The following is a 22,264-nucleotide window of genomic DNA, read 5'->3' on the forward strand; positions in this document are numbered from 1 at the left end:
ACAGCATGGAGCTCTTTCTGCTACCATCTTTGGTAAAAATTTCACCACGGTTTCCATTTGGCGATAAGAGTACCAGAACAAGAGCAAGTTAAATATTAGTTTTATTTATTTAATTTTGCCTCAAAAGCACACACCATTGCTTACAAGGCAGCTTTTTAGATATGGTTTCAAAATGCCACAGAAACTATCATAAGTGAACTTAAATGTATGCAGAGAGGATTTTAAAGTCAATTCAGACGCACAGTTTTGGCAGCCTGAATGTGGAGTTGACACACAATGGTGTGGACACTGTTTAGCTCCATGTGGCTCATTCACTGTTGGTTTTAGATATTAAAAATTGTAACATTTTCATGGAAGGAGTGTAGAAGAGAAAGAAGCAGAAAAAGCTACCTTTTCGTGGTTTTACAAATCAGAATCAGATTAAACAGGGTGAGGATAGCAGAAATTGAGGTGGGATAAGGAGGGGAAAGTCTACTTACCTTCCACCGACACGTTGCAAGCACACTCTGATTTTCCTGCTGTATTCTCAGCTATACATTTGTACTGGCCCTCATCTTCAGGGAAGGCCTTGTCAATGGTTAGTGAGCACAGTGATCCTAATGGGCAGGAAACAGAGGTTAGGAGGGGCCACCGAGCATTGTTTATGACAAAAGCACAGCACTGTTTGTTTCTGGTAAATTTTTATTTATTATTCAGATAATAAAACAATAAAACCCCACAATCAGTCTAGCGAATACCAGATACATTTGTAGGGAAAAAAATGACAGTTAATAAATTATTTGCAATAGTGAATAAAGTCTTTTCCCCCCAGCTCTGTAGGTCCTTTGAAATATGCCTATGGAAATACAGCACTGTTAACATTACAACTTTATTTAGTGTTACGCTAACTGAAATAATACAGAGGAATATATCTTAAGACTTATCTTGGTACATTCCATATTCATAGGCAAAGCAGTCTTAAGATAAATATTTTCTTCCTTCCTCACCCTACATCCAGATGTATTGTTATGAAGGGCGGCAAAGGGCCATGGCTCTGTAGCAGGGCATATGCAAGCAAAAGGTTCCTGATTCAATCCACAACATCTCAAGACAGAGCTTGAAAAAGATTTCTGTCTGAAACTCTGGAAAACTACTGCCAGTTGTTTCAACCTTAAGTCACCAGATGTTGGATTACAGATCTCACCATCCCCAGCCAATGGTCAAGGAGTTGTAAGCAAAGAACGTCTGGGGACCCAAGGTTGAAGAAAAGTGGCGTGGACAACACTGAGCAACACAGAATGCTCTGACTCAGTGTAAGGTAGCTTCCTATGCTGGAAATTCACACATTCTAGTGCTTCTTCTTACAACAGCTCTGTGAACACAGAAAAAGTTCATATATCATGAAAAAGGATTCTTGCTAATTGCCTCCCAATATGGGTGAGCACTGAAACATGTGGTCCCACTAGCTCTCTGATTTGGTCCACTTCAGCAAGAGCATCAACACATTAGCCTCCTGGTTGTGAAGCAGGAATCTTTAGTGGCATTTTTGCCTTCCAGCACAGTCACGCATATTCAGCAATGTGTTTATTTCTCAAAATCTTAGCTACTTCATTTTCATGAGACGAAATGTACAGAACAGACAAAGAAAGCAGGTTAAAACCAGATGCCTTTCAAGTTTGCCCCAAAAGGTACTTTAACAACAACAACCAAAAAACCCACCAAAAAAATCATTGAGAAAATGAAGTGGGAATATCACAGTGTGATGACTTCTTCAGTACCTTGAAAACTGTTGTGTGAACTGGGATTCCAACATACCAGGAGACATGGAGAAGGCTGATGAGATAATTTGCAAATCAAGTAATAGTGTGGTGTGCAGTATCCAACTAATGAGTCCAACCACCACAAGATTTTACATTTGTGCAATGCAACTCTCCCACCTCCTCCCACTTCTGTGCATGCCCTCTTCAAATCTGCTCTGTGGGGTTGGGGGACAGATTTAAAGGTCACACAGATTTAAGGGTCTCACAGGGAGGGGGAAGAGAAAGTAGGGATTTTCTGTTGTGCAAGTGGAAATCCTTGTGCCAGTTGGATGCTTTAGCGGGATACCTTTGACAGTCCCAGCAATGCTCCAGAAGTTGCAAACATCACTGGAGCAGTGATAATTGCATCAAACTGAAGACCAGCCACATGGTGAGGTTGCTTATTAATAGCACCATGTTAGTTCCTATATATTGAACGTTTCAAGCATAAGATACATGCAGGTGTATGATGTTTAATATGAGTTTTTAGGAGGTTAATCAAGGCTATACTCTCTGTCACCTTGCCAAGCTATGTTCTCTGCCACCTTGCCAAGTGATTTTACAATCCACAATAAAATGAACTGTACTCAAAGAAGTGTTGATGAGACCAAAACAATCATCTAAGTCAAATTTACATAAACCAAAGTGTTAGCAGAAAAACTACAGAACTTCACAGACATTTTCTGCAAACAAAGACCAGTCTCACTTGTGCACACATATTTTACAGAAATCGAAAGTGACTTCATTCAGCCACTTTCACTGAGGTTGGGGGTCCATATGTATATTTTATGTACTATTATTGTCTTAAGTCGAACAGCAATTGCAAAAAAATGTTCAACCAGAAACCACAGTGGAACCAAAACAATTAAGACATGTGCCGGTGGGCCATCATCTACCTTCTCTGAACAAATGCTGTCTGTAATCAGTCATAGAACAGAATGTACTTTTTAAAAGCTTAGACATTTTGGGTATGGTGTCAAGTGCCAGGGTAAAGAGGTACATCTTCAGCATATAACAAAAACTACATAATGAAGATGCCACACACACCTCTGTAGTGAGTGAATTTCGGAACTGTATGGCTGTACTGTACATATTTTAAGAATGAAGCCATTTTTATTTTTTAAAATGACTCTATTGTTTCAGATTGTTTTTATTTAAGAACATTAGAGGTCCAGAAGAACAATAAACTGTGGTAGAGACTGATATATTGCTCCTTTCTGCTTTACACATAATGGTTCAATCCTATTCCCAATCCCATTTTGTCTATGCACTGAAACTCTATGCTCCTTCTTCTCAAGTCATGACCTTCAAAGCAGGGATAGAAAACCTTTTATTGAACTACAACTTCCTTCATCAAACCCAACAGTCCCATGCTGGCTGGAGCTGATGGGAGATGGAGTCCAACAACCTCTGTAGGGCCCTAGCTTCCTCACTCCCTGCTCTAGAACAATTGTGTTTTGTTACAACAAACCTACCGCCAATTTATGAACTTTAAAGGCTAATGAAGCCAAGAGAGTGTTGATTGTACGCCACAGTGCACATGTAATAAAAGAATGATGAGGTAGAATGTTATCTTTGGACATGTGTTTGAAATCTGTCTTGAATCATGCACAAGTATTCCTCTTAACTAGATATACAAACAAAAAGCAAGTCGGATATATTTACTAGAGACATGAAACTTTCCAAAGAGGGTTTTGCTTTCTGTGACATAGGCAACTGCTTCATTCCCTGAGATGGGAGGCCAAATGTCTCTCAATGAAGCATTTGGTATTTCCTCTACAAAAGCCTCCACTGACCTCCAGAGATGAGATTCTTTTCTCATAGTTCTGAGGAAGGCTCTGTCTGGTGACTTCCACTGGGAATTCTGAATTTTTGGCACCTTACAAAATGAAATCCCAGGAGGGAAAATAACAAGATCGCTGTAAATGTTGACCTCTCCCCGCCCCCAAACTGTTTATATAGCTGTCAGCCAACTGTGTGTCATAAAGTTTACATGTCTATGTGAAGAAAGCACTGCAATGCATAGAGTTAGATACACTTGTGTATTAGACACAAAAAACGTGTTCAAAATGCCTATAATTGGAAACTTGTTGGAATATCCATGGCAATACTGTGGGAAGGAGCCAATTGTCTGGAGAGTTCAGAGGCTTAAACACTTTAAGACACTCTCCCTGGAGTTTGGGGCTTATGTGGAGATGTTTGGTTTAACCAAAATAGCACAAACTTGGCAAAATATTTATGGTTCTTGCCGCATGATAGCCAGTGAACTTCAAAACAAATATGCAGAGCCTCAAAACAAGGATAGCTCCTATATTTTACTTTCCTATCTTTGTCAGCAAAACATATTTCCCTCTGTTCCAGCTGCAATAACTTAGTTCGTGTACCCTGAGCAGTTTTTAAAAGGCAGCGGATGCCAAAAAGGATGCTGAAATCTGGAAGTCAATTAAGTCTGGGGCGAAGAAGTAAACAACTTTGTGGATTTCAGCTTAGACATCTTTACTGCTTTAGGGCCAGTTTACACTTTATTGCTGAAACATGCCCATGTTAAAATGTAGCATGCATTAATTTCTACCATGTAACATAGGGTTCAGCTGCATACCGTTGTGTTAACTTATGTACACTCTGAGACCAGAACTAGGGTGAATCCCTCTGTTATGAGGATGAATCTTCATAATGGACACATGATGAAAAATGTGTATTTATTACTGGTAGGGGTGCCAGATCCAGACTGCAACAACAGATAAAACATGTTGAGTTTGAAACGCAACAGTTAGGTGGAAGCTGAAGTAACCATAGGTGCTTCCTCTTTTTCCTCTACTGATGTTTTCATCCATCCTTCTTTCTTGCCTGCAGTAGGGAAAACATGGAGTCTTGCTCAGTGCCAGAGACAGGCAGATGAAAGGTCAGGAGATGAACAAGTAGCAGAAACTATGGCTACCCCAGTTCCTACCTTAATGGTGAATCTGGAAAAGGTTAAGTGCATGTTCTCCAGATTGAACCCTAGCAATCATTATAGGGGAAACAGCTTATATTTATTCCATGAACTCATTTCTACTATATCAGGCATCCCCAAACATCAGCCCTCCAGATGTTTTGGGACGACAACTCCCATCATCCCTAGCTAACAGGACCACTGGTCAGGGATGATTGGAATTGTAGTCCCAAAACATCTGGAGGGCCGAGTTTGGGGATGCCTGTACTATATCATAGGAAGCATTCCCAAAAGCAGCCTATCAACAAGAAGTATTCCTAAATCTATCCACCCACTTAAGGTTTGGGGGCAGGTGTATTATCCTTCTGCTGATTTCCAAAGTACTTAAGATCAAGGAGAATAACATCTGCTCAGGAAAACTGAGAACATCAAAGAAATGAAAAAAAACCAAGGTCGCACAGAAACCTCTCCTGCTAAGAAATCATATATAAATGTAAGCAGAATTATTAGAATGAATTGTATACAATCACAACAGCCAGCCAATGTTTCAAAGTAATCACTTGCATATCAGAATGTGTAGTAGTCTATAACAATATCATTATCTTCAATAAGACAGCTATGGCACTTTCCACTGTCAATCCATCAAGAGTGTAGCATTTATAGTCCACCTATGCTGTATACACAGATCCAACAAGGCACCCTCCATATATTGGACTCCACCTCCCATTAGCCACAGCCAGCACGGCCAGCAAAAAGGGGTCATGGGATTTGTATTCCAACAACACCTGGAAGGCACTAGGTTGGCCACTTAAGGTTAGATTAATGCGTAATTGTTGCCTGTTAAAATTTGTGCTGTCATCTGCTCAGCCAACTATGATTTCTTTAACCATATATGTTAGTGGAGTAATCAATTAATTGGCCAACTAATCCCACTGTTACAAAGCAGTGTTAATTAGAACCAATAAAAAATAAAAAATGAAAGGTTGGGATGAGAGCATCAACGACAAGCCTAAAGCCTGATTCTGAAGAATATTTTTCTACAGAGGACATTGGGCACAAAGAATACACTGACAGCTCCAAAATAGCTCTGTAAGAATTAAATCCATTAAGGTGAGTTAACCCCAAGCAGCATTAACTAGTCTTCTCCCTACTGCACCAACCTTTTTTTTAGCAGAGGATGAACAGGCAGATTATCTTCAAAGATTATTAAAAGTTGCTCTTAGATTGGCTAAAACAATAGCTGTACAAGGCACGAAGACTAAGTAGGTTTCCCTTTCACCTCACCAAATTCCAGGATAAGCAAGTGGGCATGGATACAGTGATGCCTACAGTTGTGTTTGGATCATGATGTACTATGTGCTTTATGTTATGATTAATCACAGTAGTTCATTATAAAAAGGGTGCGTAAGAGAGTGTGTGAGTGATGTATATATTGCCATGTGCAAGGAATCCCTGGTCACTAGAGGTAGGATGAGTGAATCTGCCCATTTTGATTTCCTTCAGTTTCTGTTTTTTCCAATCTTGCGTTGCAATCTCCACATTTCCGAATTAGTTTGTGAATTATTTTAAAGAAGTCCTCATCAGCAAAATTCACCAGCATTTTAGTATAGATTTCTCTGTACCATGGGTAGGCAAACTAAGGCCTGGGGGCCGGATCCGGCCCAATTGCCTTCTAAATCCGGCCCACGGATGGGCTGGGAATCAGCATGTTTTTACATGAGTAGAATGTGTGCTTTTATTTAAAATGCATCTCTGGGTTATTTGTGGGGCACAAGAATTCGTTCATTAAAAAAAAAAAAAAATAGTCCGGCCCCCCACAAGGTCTGTGGGATAATGGTGTGTGTGTGTGTGTGTGTGTGTGTGTGTGTGTGTGTATATATATATATGTGAACTCTTTACCCTATTATATGCATTGCAGTGCATTTTTGTTGGCTGGACAACTGCACTGCAAAATTCAGAGAAGTGCAAATGTTGAAGGATGACTGTGTTTTGATTCTCAAATTGTTCCAGGAAGTGTGAGTTAGACAGGTGCACTTTTAAAAGTAAACAATCAAAACTCACCCCCACCTTCCCTAATTAGAGGTAAACTTAAAGCTTCTGAGATAGGGTAGTTCAGCTAGAATACAATAGGAAAGGCTACATAAGGCTGGCCTTTCAGTGATGCAGTTGATCACTCCTACCTGTAGATTGACATCTCCTGTACTATTACAGCAAAGTTTAAGGATTTAAGCTGGCTGAAGAATTACGGAGTTGCTTTTCCTTTTCCTGGCCCAGCTTTTTCTTCTCTCCTGTACCACAAGATCAAACTTTTCAATAGACAGATAGATAGACAGATCCAAACTTTTGCAACTCAGATTCAACTTTCCTGCTTATTGGGTAAGCAGCTTTCCAGGAGGATTTGCCTGCTAGTCTCCATGAGGTAGCTAAACTGTGAAACTCACAGACAAATAGAGTAGGATATGCAAGAGTTAGATGCAAAAAAAAAAAAAAAAAAGATCGAAGAAAGGATTACATTTCAGTGGGGAAAATCATAGTGAAAATAAATTATCCTAATGTATACATATGTAAGGCTGGTGAAAAGGGGAGCCAAAGAGAAGTACAATAAAGCCATACCAAAAAAGACTATTGTAATGAAAGAAAGTATGCCAGTGAGGTCCACTGAATCAGCAAGATGCCAAAAGACTCAAGGATGAGAATTATATTGTTTCTGACTGCACTAAGGGTAGACCCTGCACAGCCAGTCAAATGAGACAATACTGGGCCAGATGTAGTCTGACCAGGAACAAGGCAGCTTCCATAAGCGATATTGGCATCACTAACCCTATTTTTTCTAAGCAAGGCACTAAAGAATAAGCACAAATCAAAGTGACCACAAAAAAGATTTCACAAAGTAATTAATATGCTGAACATTTTTCCATTGATGCCTCCAGAAAGATTCAAATTTCTCTCCTCGACCACAAAGAACTTGGAATGTGAAGTATAATAGCCATAACTCTTGTTTTGAATAAACAGAGAGATTGAAGAAAGGTTGACACCTTTCTGAAATAAAATTATATTGATGTCCCACTTTTCAATGCATGCTTATTTGTTCTCTCTTTTATTCTAGAATCAATAAAACTTTGGTTTAAAGGAAAAGTTAAAGTGCTGACAACTTCACTCCTCAAATGTTCAAGTTAAGGAGCTCACTTTAGCTGATGCAGATGCCTTTATTTGTGCTAGGTTACAAATTAGCTTTCATTCAACCATACTTTTGGGATGTTTCTTCTGGATGTCAGAGGATAATGAAACTCAGGCCACTATAAGATGGGTGGCCACGTAGCTGCAAAACTCTAAATAAAACGACCCTCTGCTTTCCCTATAAGCTGTCATTTCAGAGAATGACATTCATTAGAAGTGACGGGTTCTATATAAATTGCCAAAAATTTAGAACTGTGACAACTTTGCCATTTTTCAACAGAATTTTTAAAAATGTGGACAGATTATACCGTTCACCATGTAGATCAGGCATAGGCAAACTCGGCCCTCCAGATGTTTTGGGACCACAATTCCCACCATCTCTGACCACTGGTCCTGTTAACTAGGGAACATGGGAGTTGTAGTCCCAAAACATCTGGAGGGCCGAGTTTGCCTATGCCTGACGTAGATGCTCCATGACAAACTCACAGTGAAAGGAACACACCATCTTGATTTTATGATGAATACAATTATCAGGCTAAGGATTAACTGATGTATATTATCCATCTCATCAGATGTGAGTTGAACCTTGCACTGTAAGTCAGATAAAATAGCTAATGGAATGTTTACCTTTAGGACAGTAACCTATGAACTACACATTGGAAAATTCAGGATACAATTATAAACAAAAAAATTGCTATTTATAACCATTATTTCCATGTCATTCTGTTGCCAGGAACTGAGGCTGTATCTCAAACCCACAGCTGGGCTCATATGTAACATCCAGTTAACCCACTCTGAGCATTAGCCTGTCCTGAGCACGGGGGGGGGGGGGGGGGAGCACTGCAAAGCAACTGCAAATGGAAGAAGCAATTTCACAAGTGCCTGGCAACTTGATGCACATACCGGCCTGAACAGTTATCAGCACTGAGTTGTCTAATGATACATTGTTCCTCTCAAACCACTGCACCCTCAGGTACAAGGACACTGAGCTTAACACCTAGTTCTTACTAAGGTGATAAGCCTACGCCTGGGCTGTACCATCACAGATTGCCTGCAGGGGCTCACTTGATGGAAAGCTCTTCCATACACATTTTCTTCCTTCAACATAAAATACAGTAAGGATTCTAGCTTAGCCTCCCAGATATCTAGTTTTCTATATGCATGTGTTTGACCGAATTGGCACCTGAAGTGGCACAGCCCAGGTACAGATTTACCACCTCATTGAGATGTAGGGACACTGTGATTTAAAAAAGGAGACTTAAAATAAAACATTATTGTTAGAATTAATTGTTATTCATAAAAATATATATTTTTATAAATAAATATTACGGTAGTCTGTTTCCAACTAGTGCCCTTGTGGCAAGCACAAGGGCTTTTAATTCAGTGGGAGGTTTCTACTAACAGAAGAGGGAAGAGGATTTTTGGCATTTCCCTCAGCACCCCCTGAACATCTTTCCTGGAGAATACCCCAACCCTCTAGAACAGAATTGGGGGGGCGATGCAGCAGCAGGGGAAGAGGAGGAATCAAAGAATAAGTCCCCCCTGCTTCTTCTGTGAGCAGAAACTTACACTGGAGCAACTGCACTAGGAAGACCAATTGGATTCCGCTCATTATGGTTACGTCGGAGTAACTATCACCACCTCCACAATGACCTGGTTGTTGTATTTCTCTGACAAATTACTGCACTTTTCAGAGAACTAAACTTTTAGGTGATTTGTGGCTATCAAAATATAATAATGTGGTAAAGTGAAGGAAGAGTTCGGGTTTCCGTCAATTAAGTCCTACTCAGAGTAGGACTTAATGGAATTAAGTGAATCTTGAATATTAGCTTCAATAAGTCTACTTTGCACAGGACTAGCACTGAATACTACCATTTATTACTACAAGTTCACTTAGGCAATGTGTCTGGCTTCTTTTGCCTAAGTGTAGCACAACAGCAGTTCAGCAACGAGGAAAAACACATCACTTCTTGCCAGAACATCAAAACTGGGTCTCATCAAATTCAGTAATACATAGCATTCCTCTTGTTATTCCATCACACAACATGACAAGACAGTTGTTTTGCCAAGGCCTGTGCAGAACAGCAAAGATATAATTCTCTTGGTTAATTCCAGGGCAAAGCCTGCATTCTTTCACTCTGCATCCCAACCGATGTGCAGCTACCATCCAGGGACAGTTTGGCATCTTCCCAGCCATATAGCCCACTAGAGGGCCCACCTCAAAAAACCGCAGCTATGTTGCTCCTGTTCCTTCCTGTTACCACCTGTTCCCTTGCACCCCCACTCTTTGGTATGAGCAGCTCAGTAGCAATAGCAATGGCAAACACAGACACAGGAATGTGGAGGTAGACCACTGGTCCACCTTGCTTGAGGATTTCCAGGGTTTCAGACCAGGAAATTCCCAGTCTTTCTTAGAGATGCTGGGGATGGAACCTGGGGTCTTACGATTGCAAAGCACCAAGTTAACACGAAGAGTAGCTGCTACCTGCTTGTTCAATCACCAACCTTCTACCTGACCAACAAGTAGCAGCAGCAGCAGCAGCAGCAGCTATGGCAATGGGGAGGATGAGGCCCCACAGAAAGAGGGCCCACATTAAAAGCCTGACTGACCTTAGCTATTGTGAGGAAAAGGCACTATGCATGCACTCCTTAGAAACTCAACTTTATTACTGCTGTTGTTTTAAATGTGTACCAATTTTCCTACTCCCCACAACCCAACTTGTTCCAGTGATTAACAATTGTATTAAAAAGGGTGGTTGCAGGACCAAGCCCTTATAAAGTTCAGGTGAAATGAGGCCTCAAGATAGTTCCAATTTAAAACATTAACCTGTAATGGTGCTTTGTGACTTGGGCACCTGAACAATTTTGATTGGTTAAATCCACTCTGCATGTTCCAGGTATCTGTGGCAATTGCCATATCAATCTCCCTCCCTCCCTCTGTGAAACATCAGCATATACACAGTGTGGGATAAATTGTTAGAATCCTTTGCGCTAAGCATTCCTAACTCTTATGCAGAGAATTGGACTAGAGAACTTTTGTGTCACCACTGACCCTAAAAACAGTACGAAAACAGGATGTTCTGTTCAATAAAGCATTTCCTGAATTCTGGTATGCTACTATTGTATTTGTCAACTAGTATCAAAATTATTTAAAACATCTATGTTGAACATACTAAGAGTCAAGTCACTTGCACTCTTATTTCAGAGGATTCCTTTCCAGGCTTCATTTCCAGAACATGTTTTAAAGTATAATTCTACCCCAAACTCATTTATTTTCCTTCCAAAGTTCCCACGACTCAGCAAGAGTCATGCAAAAATGTTCACGTAATAGGAGAATCATATCTGAATTTAGATACTGAAATTGATATGATCCCCTTGCTATAGACCAGTTTCCAATTAAATACTCATTAAGTAGATACTGGATTTCAGAATCCTAAAACCACATTTAAATATAACTTAAACAAGAACGGAAGACGATTCAGCTTGCATCTGCAAGTTGTTAGATGCTGATCTGCCGGAAACATGTTTAATAAGACTATTCCTTGTCCCCAGCACGCCAGCAACAAACACATCTGGAATCAATTACAGGGCTAGCAGTAAAATAGTGATATACATAACAAGTTAAAAAGAGCAAAAATTACTTAACAAAAATGAAAGAAGTAGGCTATAACAGCAGTAAGCCACACGGCTGCCTTGCTGTTTGCATCCTTTTACCTTCTTGAGAGACGACAATGAACTTCGACGATTTGATGACTTTCCCATCCAGAGTCCAAGTGACAGCAGCAGGTGGATCTGAGGAAACCTGACACTGCAAGATTAATTTGTCACCTTCTACAACATGAGTATCCTGTAGCTTTTCGGTAAATGATGGTGCTGTTCCCTTTGGCTGCTCTTTTTTGTTATCCTCTACTTTCTCTTCAATTATTCCTCCATCGACTACCGGTGGGCAACCACCTTTGCAGTTGTTGTCATTCTTATCCTCTTTCTCCTTCAGTTTGGTATGTGGCAATTCAGAGTTGGTTCTGGCAAGCTGGGCTTCAGAGTTAATGCTAGCATTCTGTGTTTTAGATGTGGGGCTAGCATCCTTGGCTTCTGAAACAGTGTTAGCATATGGTATTTTAGAGCTGGCATTCTGGGTGTCCAGTGCCTTGGATACCGGTGGGTTTTTGGAGTTGGCACTTGCATCGGCCACTTTGGGGTGGGTGCTGGGTTTCTGCACATCCGGGACAGCGTTAGCATTTTGGGCTTGAGCACCAGGGTCACCATTCTCAGTGGGTGCTTTTTTCTTAGCGCCAAGCACAGACCTAAAATCTGGGGTAGCTGGCTTTGGGGCAGGTGCCTTCTCTGGAAATGAAGGTTTGGGGGCACCCTTTTTTGCCAACACCGCACGGAAGTCTACCTGTTGAGGAGCATGGACTTTCCTTTCCTCTTCCGACAAGGTCTTGGGCTTGACTTGCCGCTGCAGGTTAGCACGGAAGTCCATCTGTTCGGCTGGAATTTCTTTCAGCTCCTCCTCAGAAAAACTTTTGGTGTTGACTTTCTTTGCCAAAATGTCGCGGAAGTCAATCTGTTCAGCCTCCTGCTGCCTAAGCTTCTCCTCTGTACTCTCCCGGGTTTCTACTCGCCTCTTGAGCACACCCCGAACGTCCTCCTGCTCTTCCTCAACTTGCTGGACTTCACCAGTACTCTTTCTGAAGTCTCCAGTGCTTCCAAATGTCAGTGCATCATGATTATCAGCATCTCTCTGTTCCGTCTGCCTCCCACTGCAAGCAGAGAAGGGTTGCAGGGAAGGGGGAGGGAGAAGGGGAGGGAGAAGAGAAAAAGGGCAAGCAAAGAGTTGGTTTAAAATATCAAGGAACCACCTTAGAGCCAGGACAAAATATGTTTATAGAAGAGAAGGCTGATTAGAAGAACTTGCTCCATTAGTTAACTGCATCACTGATGACTTCAGGAACCATATAAGGCTACACACATGCAAAAAAATAATAAAATAAAAAAGTGCTCCACACTGGCTTGGTACAGTTTGCTTCAGCTGTGTGATGAAAACAATTTGTTGGGTCACATTTGGGGATTAGGCTGAACAGCAGCCAGCTTGAGTCTAAAAGGTAAGAGAATTAGCAAAGCAAAAAATAGAACCCACCCATGTAAGTCCCTGGGAATTGCACTTACTCTCTGTGTATTTCTCCTGTGGAAGTTTCTTTCAGCATCAAAGACACCTGACAGCTGCATTCTCCAACTTGGTTTCTGAAAAAGTTAAAATCAGAAAGTAAACTGAGCAAACCACATACCCAAACCACCCAAACCCAACCCTCACTATGCTTGGTTTCACCCCGCACCCAGCCCACTATCCCAGTAAACATCCAAGTTGCTATCACTGTCTAAAAACAAACAATATTCCCCACCCCTGGAACTTTTCTCCCTGCTTGAAAGGCACACTGAGCCATTGCTAATGAGCTTCAAAATAAAGGCTGGGGTGTGTGTGTTTTACCTCCAAAACAAGCAACCTGAAGGAAAATAAATATCAAAAGTTGTGAACTCCAAGCAAGGGAAAAGCACTGTTTTGCAATGCTTAAAAAGTTCTCCAAGCCTTGTCCCTGTGTTTGTTTATACAATACCAAACTTTTAACTTTCCTAACACTAAGATATTAAAAGCAGGGACCCCTCTTCCCTTCCCCACCCCCTCTTCTCCTTCCCTTGCAGATTGTTTCAGTCTGTGCATGTTTATATTAAAAAAATAAAAAAAATAAAAGTGTCACCATATATGGTGCTGAGCACTTATTCTTCCTTTTGCAGAGGAATGCCAGAGATGCCTGTTGGAAATGACTCCCATTAAAGAAGTCATTAAAATACTTTCCCCTTTTCCCAACCCCCCCCCCCCATTTTATGCTTCACAGAAGATACATCTTCAAAATGGCTCATCTCCCCCAAGAGATGCCAAGTGGGGGAGGGGGGAAGCAACACAGATTTTATGGCTTCAGGCAACTCTATAAACAATGCTACTGCATTCATTTAAAAGAAAAGAAAGATGGACTGGCCCTTTGCCAACAGTTAAAAGAAGGAGGAGATATTTTATCAGAGGGTGGATTTTTAAGGGTTTCCCACTATAAGCCCAACCCCATGACTAGCCTGGAAGTTTTTCTTTTAATTAATATTATCTGAAAGATTTATCTCTCTGGAAACATTCTCAAGGCACTGGATGTAGAAATAGGAACATGAGAAACTCCTGGAGTATTCTTTTTTAACCAAATCCCATTATGTTTTCAAAATGAATGGGATTTAGCAGAACCTTCAGAACAGAGACATATGACTAAAATCAACCTGCTGAACATTTTATTTTAAATGTGAATCAAGCCACTATCTTCTACACCCACATAATCGGCTTAGACCATACGATCGAAACCAGGGATGGAGAACCTGTGGTCCTTTTAAGTCCAGCTCCGATCATGTCTGACTATTGGCCACACTGGCTGGGGCTGTGAGGGCAGTTGGGAATTGGAAGCAATGTCATCTGGAAGCTCACAGGCTGCAAATAGGTCTATTCAGAACTAGATTCAAGTCATTTTAAATCACACTGATGGCATGTTTACAGCTAGGCAATTTGGAATGCAAACTCAAGCTCAACACAGAACACACCAACGTGTTTACACAAAATACTTTGGTCATTTGCAACCCATTTGGTGCCTGATCATCTGCTCTACAGATAAAGATCACTATTATGGGAAAGCAGGAACCCTGAAGCTGCCCATTTATAAGTAGTACCTGGACAGCAACCTGGTCTCAGCTTTCCTCACTGTGGTGAGATGTATAGTATTTTTAGTTAAATTGTACCATTTCTTTCTAAATTTGCATGTCCATGTACACAATTTTAATGCAAATCTATCCCCTTTTTTGTGAAGCAGATGACATCAATTTGGAAGGGGTAGCTAATGCCCAGGGAAGACAGATTCAGGATTCAAGATGACCTTAATGGTTTGGAGAACTGGGCCCAAAGTAACAGGAACAAACATAGTTGCACAAATATAAGACGTGGGACACTTGGCTTGTTAGTAGTGCATAAGAAAGGGATCTAGGGGTCTTAGTAGACCACAAGTTTCACATGAGTCAACAGTGTGATGCAGCAGCAAATAAAGCTAATGCTGTTCTAGGCTGCATCAACAGCGCCCAATCAAGGGAAGTTATAGTACCACTCTATTCTGCCTTGGTTAGATCACAACAAGAGTACAGTTCTGGGCACCACTTTAAGGAGGGTATTGACAAGCTGGAATGTGTGCAGTGGTCTAGAAACCAAGCCTTATGAGGAAAAGCTGAGGGAATTGGGTATGTTTAGCCTGGTGATGAAGAGACTGAGAAGATAGCCATCTTCAAATATCTAAAGTGTTATCACATGGAAGACAGAGCAAGCTTGTTTTCTCCTGCTCCAGAGGGTAGGACTCAAACCAATGGCTTCAAGTTACAAGAAAGGAGATTTTGACTAAACATCAGGAAGAACTTTCTGATGTTAAGAGCTGTTCAACAGTGGGACAGACTCCTTCGGGACGTGGTGAACTCTCCTTCCTTGGAGGAAATGGGGGGGGGGGCATTAAAAATTGCAGGCAGAGAAGAAAAGCCCCAATGTTTTCCCAATCCCAACTGACCATTGTCGCCTTCCCTAGAGTTACAAAAACTGTTTTAACAAGTTCTATGAACCTTCAAAGCTTAATTAGATTCAGTTTTAAATCTCTACAACACAGCTTCACTTTCTATTCTAAATCCAGCAAACACAACAGAATCCCACCAGCCCACTAACTGCAGTCCCACCTCCTCTTCCTAGACATTCCATACTGAATATGTAAGGTGGAAACTTCAAAAAAACAAGCAAATGAAAACCAAAAACTTGTACCCACAGAACACTGAATTGGGGCAGTAAAATTTAAGATGTAACCCTAAGACTACAATACTTCCCTGAAAGTAAAGCCCCCACAGTAGAACTTACTTCCTAGTGAGTTCCATGAATAGGACTGGGCTGCACAGGAAACTTTTGGATTTAACTAAAACTAAATAGGTAGCACAAGACAGTTTGTTTAAAAGTTATCCCAGGCCAAAAAAAGTCACGTAGGTTAAACAAAATCAAAAATATTAACCGAATAAGGCAATACATCTAAGCACAGTAAATAGCGTGTAATGATATTATCAGTATGAAGCTGTACCACTGCTTTTCTTAAGACCATACCAGGGAATATATTTTAGCATTTGATCAGCCTTGCCTGGAGGAAAAAGAATCTGAACATGAGTTGTTTTTCCCCCAGTCAAAAACATTTAAGTTGACACAATGTTTAAAGAACATACCTAAATTCAAATCCTACAAAAGTGGTGAGTGGATCCATATGTGGGCAAATAAATGCTGTAAATACTATAAACTGCTTTGATAGGCTTTTGCAAACAGGACAGAGTTCTTTCCACGCTATACCAATGAATTAGGGGTGGTCAGAAGGCAGACTGGGATCTATTAGATTTCTAGATGATTTGCAGTAGCTTTTCAAAGATTTCTGACTCTCAAACTTTAACAACAGCAACAACAAAAACTGCTTTCCCCCTCCCCACAAAAGGACAGGCTGTTACTACAGTTCAAGGATTCTAACTCAGATGTAGATTTGCAGTTATATATTCAAGTCATCCCAGGGAATGGCTCATGAAGAGTGGTAAATAACTGGCTCTGCTCCTTGATCCACTACTCTGCTCATGGCACTGGTTGGTGAACGTCAGGGTTCCAGTTTAAAAAAAAAATGAAGCCAGGTCTGCAAGCCTAAAGTCTGTCCATGCCAAAAGAAGTATATAAAAACAAATTTTTGACCTGCAGTCCATAAACATTTCAAACAATTTTGTGAAGCAGCGAATCCCCCTGTTTGTATTATGGGAAATTACCAGGGCAGAATGCCCAGTTTGAGCCACCTACTATCACGCACAACAATGTTATGCATGGCTTTCCCCCTACCCTGAGTTTAAAAAATAAAATAAAATCAGCCTAGACAGTCTGCAAGCCAGAGCAGAATTAAGGGGGGGGGGGGAGCACACACAGCCATTTAACCCTTTCCTCGCTTCTTATTTTCAAGACAAAATCTCCTACCCAAAGGTTTTTCACCTGCAGGGGGGAAGGCAAGAGATCACATCTTTACCTGTATTTCTGTCACTGAGGGTTAAAATGCCACTTTGGAAAGTTACTCTCACCAGAAAAAAATGACTGCCTGATTTTCATTTGTAATAAAGGAATGGGGAGCAGAAGAATAAAAACAAATAACCCCACATTCTGTGTAGTTTGAGCCTTAAAGATCCACTGAAAGCAGGCCAATGTGAAAAGCAGGGTATGAAAAGGCAGCAACTGCGAAATGCTTGCAACATAGCAAGCCTGGGCTAAACATCCCAATGGCTGCTACAAATATAAACATAATGCCCACAATGTCAATTTCCATGACTACTTATGCATGCTCTGGGAAGGTGAAAATAACCATTCATTAATAAATTATTAAAATGTATTATAGTTCACATTTAGGACTACATTTCATGTACACAACTTATAAATGTGAATGACGCGGGTGGCGCTGTGGGTTAAACAACAGAGCCTAGGACTTGCCGATCAGAAGGTCGGCTGTTCGAATCCCCGCGACGGGGTGAGCTCCCGTTGCTCGGTCCCTGCTCCTGCCAACCTAGCAGTATGAAAGGATGTCAAAGTCCAAGTAGATAACCATGTCATTACCGAGGAGGCAGGTTTAGTCGTTGTTTGAAGACTATCCCTACCTCCGGGTCTGGCCTTGACCGGATGGATACTGGAATCAACAGGGGAAACCCACATGACCTGAAGGTGTTGCTGTGTAATGCCAGGTCAATGATGAATAAAACCACTGCCATCCACGACCTGATTGTGGATGGAGGATTTGACCTGGCATGTGTGACAGAGACCTGGTTGGAGGAAGCAGATGGGCCTGTCCTTGCCGCTGCTTGCCCACCAGGTTTCTCTTACGCACAGCAACCCAGGTCATGTGGGCGGGGAGGGGGGGTTGCTGTGATTTTTAGGAAGTCACTAGCTTGCACCAGGCGTCCTACTGGGAAGATCCAGTTTTCTGAGTGCATGTTCTGGAAGTTGGGCAATAGGGGCAGTACAGGATTCCTTTTGGTGTACCGACCTCCCCGCTGCACCAAGGATTCCCTGCCCAAGCTGCTTCAGGTCATGGCAGATTTTCTCCTGGAATCACCTAGTTTGGTTGTCCTAGGGGATTTTAACATCCATGCCGACACGACCTTACAAGGGGCTGCTCGGGACTTCGTGGAAAGCATGGCCTCCATGGGGCTGTCCCTGAATAAGTTTGGCCCAACTGATAGTCATGGACATGCCTTAGACCTGGTGTTCACCTCTAGTGACGTGGGTGATCTGACACTAAATAAAAGTGAAACAAAAGAAGTGCCATGGTCAGATCACTTCCTGGTGCAACTGGACTTCTCTGCGACCCTTCCCCTCTGCAGGGAGGTGGGACCAATTCGGATGGTCCGCCCCCGCCACTTAATGGATCCAAATGGTTTCCAGAGAGTGGTAGGGGATGCTTTATCCCATGTTGATGGCCTTTCAGCTGATTCCCTGGTGACCCGCTGGAATGCGGAGTTAACCAGGGCTATCGACTGTCTGGCTCCGAAGCGCCCTCTCCAATTGCATGGAGCCCGGACAGCCCTGTGGTTTTCTTTGGAGCTGAGGGCGATGAAACAATCGCTGAGACGGCTAGAGCGTCGGTGGCAGAAAACTCACTCCGAATCTGACCGGACACAGGTTAGAGCTCAACGTCGAGCCTACCAAGTGGCGATAGCGACGGCAAAGAAGACTTTCTTCACCGCCTCTATTGCATCTGCAGAAAATAGTAGCAGGAGACTCTTTCAGGTGGTTCGCAATTTAATGGAACCACCTTTACCACCGGGGCCTTGTAAAGACCCCAAGATCTCCTGCAACGATTTTGCAAAGTTTTTTGCAGATAAAATCACTCATATTCGGAAGGAGCTAGACACCACCATGGGAGCAGGGCTGGGGCAGGAGAGTGCCAGAGCTCTGTCTGGTCAAGTTGCATGGAATCAATTGCAATCCGTTACCCCCGAGGGTGTGGACAGGCTGCTTGGACGTGTGAAACCAACCACCTGTCTCCTTGATCGTTGCCCATCCTGGCTAATAAAAGCAAGCCAGGAAGGGCTGGGCGATGGGCTCTGCGGGGTGGTGAATGCTTCCCTCTGTGAGGGAACATTCCCAGATCCGCTGAAAGAGGTGGTCATTAAACCGCTTCTTAAAAAACCATCTTTAGACCCGGCCAGTATGGCCAACTATCGCCCAGTCTCAAATCTTCCATTCTTGGGCAAGGTGATTGAGCGCATGGTTGCTGAACAACTCCAGGCATGCCTGGAGGATGCGGACCATTTGGATCCCTTCCAATCGGGATTCAGGCCTCATCATGGGACTGAAACTGCCTTGGTCGCGCTGGTTGATGATCTCCGGCGAGCTAGGGACAAAGGTGAGAGTTGTTTCCTAGTTCTGCTGGATCTCTCAGCGGCCTTTGATACAATCGACCTTAACATCCTTCTGGACCGTCTAGAGGGGCTGGGAGCTGGGGGCACTGTTATACAGTGGTTTCGCTCCTTCCTCCTGGGCCGTGTTCAGAAAGTGGTAGTGGGGGATGAGTGTTCAGACCCCTGGGCCCTCACTTGTGGGGTGTCTCAGGGTTCCGTCCTCTCCCCCATGCTTTTTAACATCTACATGAAGCTGCTGGGAGAGATCATCAGGAGGTTTGGGCTGGGTGTTCATCAATATGTGGATGATACCCAGCTCTACCTTTCTTTCAAATCAGAACCAGTGAAGGCGGTGAAGGTCCTGTGTGAGTGCCTGGAGGCGGTTGGAGGATGGATGGCGGCTAATGGATTGAAGTTGAATCCTGACAAGACAGAAGTACTGTTTTTGGGGGACAGGAGGCGGGCTGGTGTGGAGAACTCCCTGGTCCTGAATAGGGTAACTGTGCCCCTGAAGGACCAGGTGCACAGCCTGGGAGTCATTTTGGACTCACAGCTGTCCATGGAGGCGCAGGTCAATTCTGTATCCAGGGCAGCTGTCTACCAACTCCACCTGGTACGCAGGCTGAGACCCTACCTGCCCGCGGACTGTCTCGCCAGAGTGGTGCATGCTCTAGTTATCTCCCGCTTGGACTACTGCAATGCGCTCTATGTGGGGCTACCTTTGAAGGTGACTCAGAAACTACAACTAATCCAGAATGCGGCAGCTAGACTGGTGACTGGGGGCAGCCGCCGAGACCACATAACACCGGTCTTGAAAGACCTACATTGGCTCCCAGTACGTTTCCGAGAACAATTCAAAGTGCTGGTGTTGACCTTTAAAGCCCTAAACGGCCTCGGCCCAGTATACCTGAAGGAGCGTCTCCACCCCCATCGTTCTGCCCGGACGCTGAGGTCCAGCGCCGAGGGCCTTCTGGCGGTTCCCTCATTGCAAGAAGCAAAGCTACAGGGAACCAGGCAGAGGGCCTTCTCGGTAGTGGCACCCGCCCTGTGGAACGCCCTCCCATCAGATGTCAAAGCGATAAATAACTACCTGGCATTTGACATTCAGAAGACATCTTAAGGCAGCCCTGTTCAGGGAAGTTTTTAATGTGTGATATTTTAGTGTATTTTTGGTTTCTATGGAAGCCGCCCAGAGTGGCTGGGGAAACCACAAATAATAAATTATTATTATTATTATTATTATTATTATTATTATTAGGTACCGCTACAGCGGGAAGGTAAACGGCGTTTCCGTGCGCTGCTCTGGTTTGCCAGAAGCAGCTTAGTTATGCTGGCCACATCACCCGGAAACTGTACGCCGGCTCCCTCGGTCAATAAAGCGAGATGAGCGCCGCAACCCCAGAGTCGGTCACGACTGGACCTAATGGTCAGGGGTCCCTTTACCTTTACCTTAAGTGGCCTAGAAATGGCATGCATGCATAAATAAATCTGTTTAGCACCGTATAACTTTGCACTTGACGTACCTGAGTTGTATTTCGTACTGCCCAATATGAGAAGGCTGTACATTCCTTATAATCAATGTGAAGATGTCTTCATTTTGCAGGAATTCACATCCTGCTCCTGGCATCACTTCCTGCCCATCTTTGAACCAATGAACCATGGGGAAAGGATCTCCAGCAATGGCACAGGAAATAAGGACATTCTGCCCAGCTTCTGCTATCACTGATCTTGGCTTGCTAATGAACCATGGCTGAATGCCATCCTGAGGCTCTGGAAGAAAAATAAAGAAAAAAGATGAAGCTGATGGATTATATGGAACTGGCAGAAATGACTGGCAGAATCCGAGACCAGGGAAAAGAGTCGGTGGAAGAAGATTGGAAGAAGTTCAAAGATTATCTACAGAAATACTGTAAAATTAATGAATGTTAGAATGATGTTGGATAGAAATTAAGTGGTTTCTAGCTGTAATGCTTTAAGGGAATATGAAAAAGGGGTTATTAAGAGGTAAAAATTTAATGTTATTATTTTAAGACCAAAGATTAGGATAAATAAAGAGGGTAAGGATTTGCTGAACCAACAAATTGAACTGGAATACAAAAAAGGGAGGTATGAGGAGGTCCGGGAAACAAGCTAAAGAAAAATAAGCAATGGAAAATCTGAGTGTTTTTAATCATTTTTATTTTGTATGTTTTTTCTTTTTCATTTTTTATTGTAATATTTTAAAAAATCCTAATAAATGTCTTATAAAAAAAATAAAGAAAAAAGAAAAAGCTGAAAGAAGTACCGTATTTTTCACTCTATAACACACACCCGACCATAACACGCACGTAGTTTTTAGAGGAGGAAAATCCGTAGGCATGCCACCCGTAGGCATTCCCTCCATAACATGCACAGACATTTCCCCTTACTTTTTAGGAGGAAAAAAGTGAGTGTTATGGTGCAAAAAATACGGTAATAGAGGTGGGTGTGATTCAAAATATAAACAGCTAAGTGGATTAATTCAACCTGAAGTTACTATCTTAGGATTCACATTAATTTACTGTATTTACATCACATTAATTTACATCATTTCTTCTTTTGTACACAGCACAGGTGCTTCATCATCCAGAGAGAGAGCTATCCTATGTGCATAAAGTCATAGTCTAGCACATCCAACCTAGCATGTGCTGGTAGTGCAAGTCCAGAATCAAAGTTCTTCCCCTCCCAAACCAACATTGGAAACTCTGGTAGCCATTCTAACCCAAACAACATTAAGCCTTGATGGATCTGAGACCAGGATCCATCTGGCTCAGCAAAGTCTCATCAGCATTTGAACACCAATTTGACTCTCTCACACTATTGCAGAACATCATATTGGGCCATG

The 22,264-nt window shown here is 42.4% G+C and overlaps 2 protein-coding genes across 10 annotated transcripts in view; one reads left to right on the forward strand and one right to left on the reverse strand.

Annotated features, from left to right (window-relative positions):
- The window catches only part of MYLK (myosin light chain kinase), a 179,492-nt gene that overhangs the window by 51,719 nt on the left and 105,509 nt on the right, over window positions 1-22,264 (reverse strand). For 8 of the 9 annotated variants that reach the window (XM_081005126.1, XM_081005127.1, XM_081005124.1 and 5 more), the window contains 4 exons: window positions 20,925-21,171; window positions 13,057-13,131; window positions 11,602-12,650; window positions 480-596 (listed from right to left, as the gene is read on the reverse strand). In XM_081005126.1, the coding sequence (XP_080861252.1) occupies window positions 480-596; window positions 11,602-12,650; window positions 13,057-13,131; window positions 20,925-21,171 (1,488 nt within the window). Of the gene's footprint in view, window positions 1-479; window positions 597-11,601; window positions 12,651-13,056; window positions 13,132-13,375; window positions 13,517-20,924; window positions 21,172-22,264 lie in introns of those variants that run through there. The other variant, XM_081005132.1, reaches the window with a different exon arrangement.
- LOC308463276 (uncharacterized protein) lies at window positions 18,011-20,883 on the forward strand (the record flags this gene model as incomplete). Its single annotated transcript, XM_080981525.1, has 3 exons — window positions 18,011-19,406; window positions 19,740-20,494; window positions 20,857-20,883. Exons 1-3 carry the CDS (start codon window positions 18,089-18,091, stop codon window positions 20,881-20,883), a joined length of 2,100 nt encoding a protein of 699 aa, XP_080837651.1. The 5' UTR covers window positions 18,011-18,088.

This window comes from Podarcis pityusensis (genome assembly GCF_964106645.2).
Source record: "Podarcis pityusensis genome assembly, chromosome: 1".
In the NCBI taxonomy this organism is placed as follows: Eukaryota; Metazoa; Chordata; class Lepidosauria; order Squamata; family Lacertidae; genus Podarcis; species Podarcis pityusensis.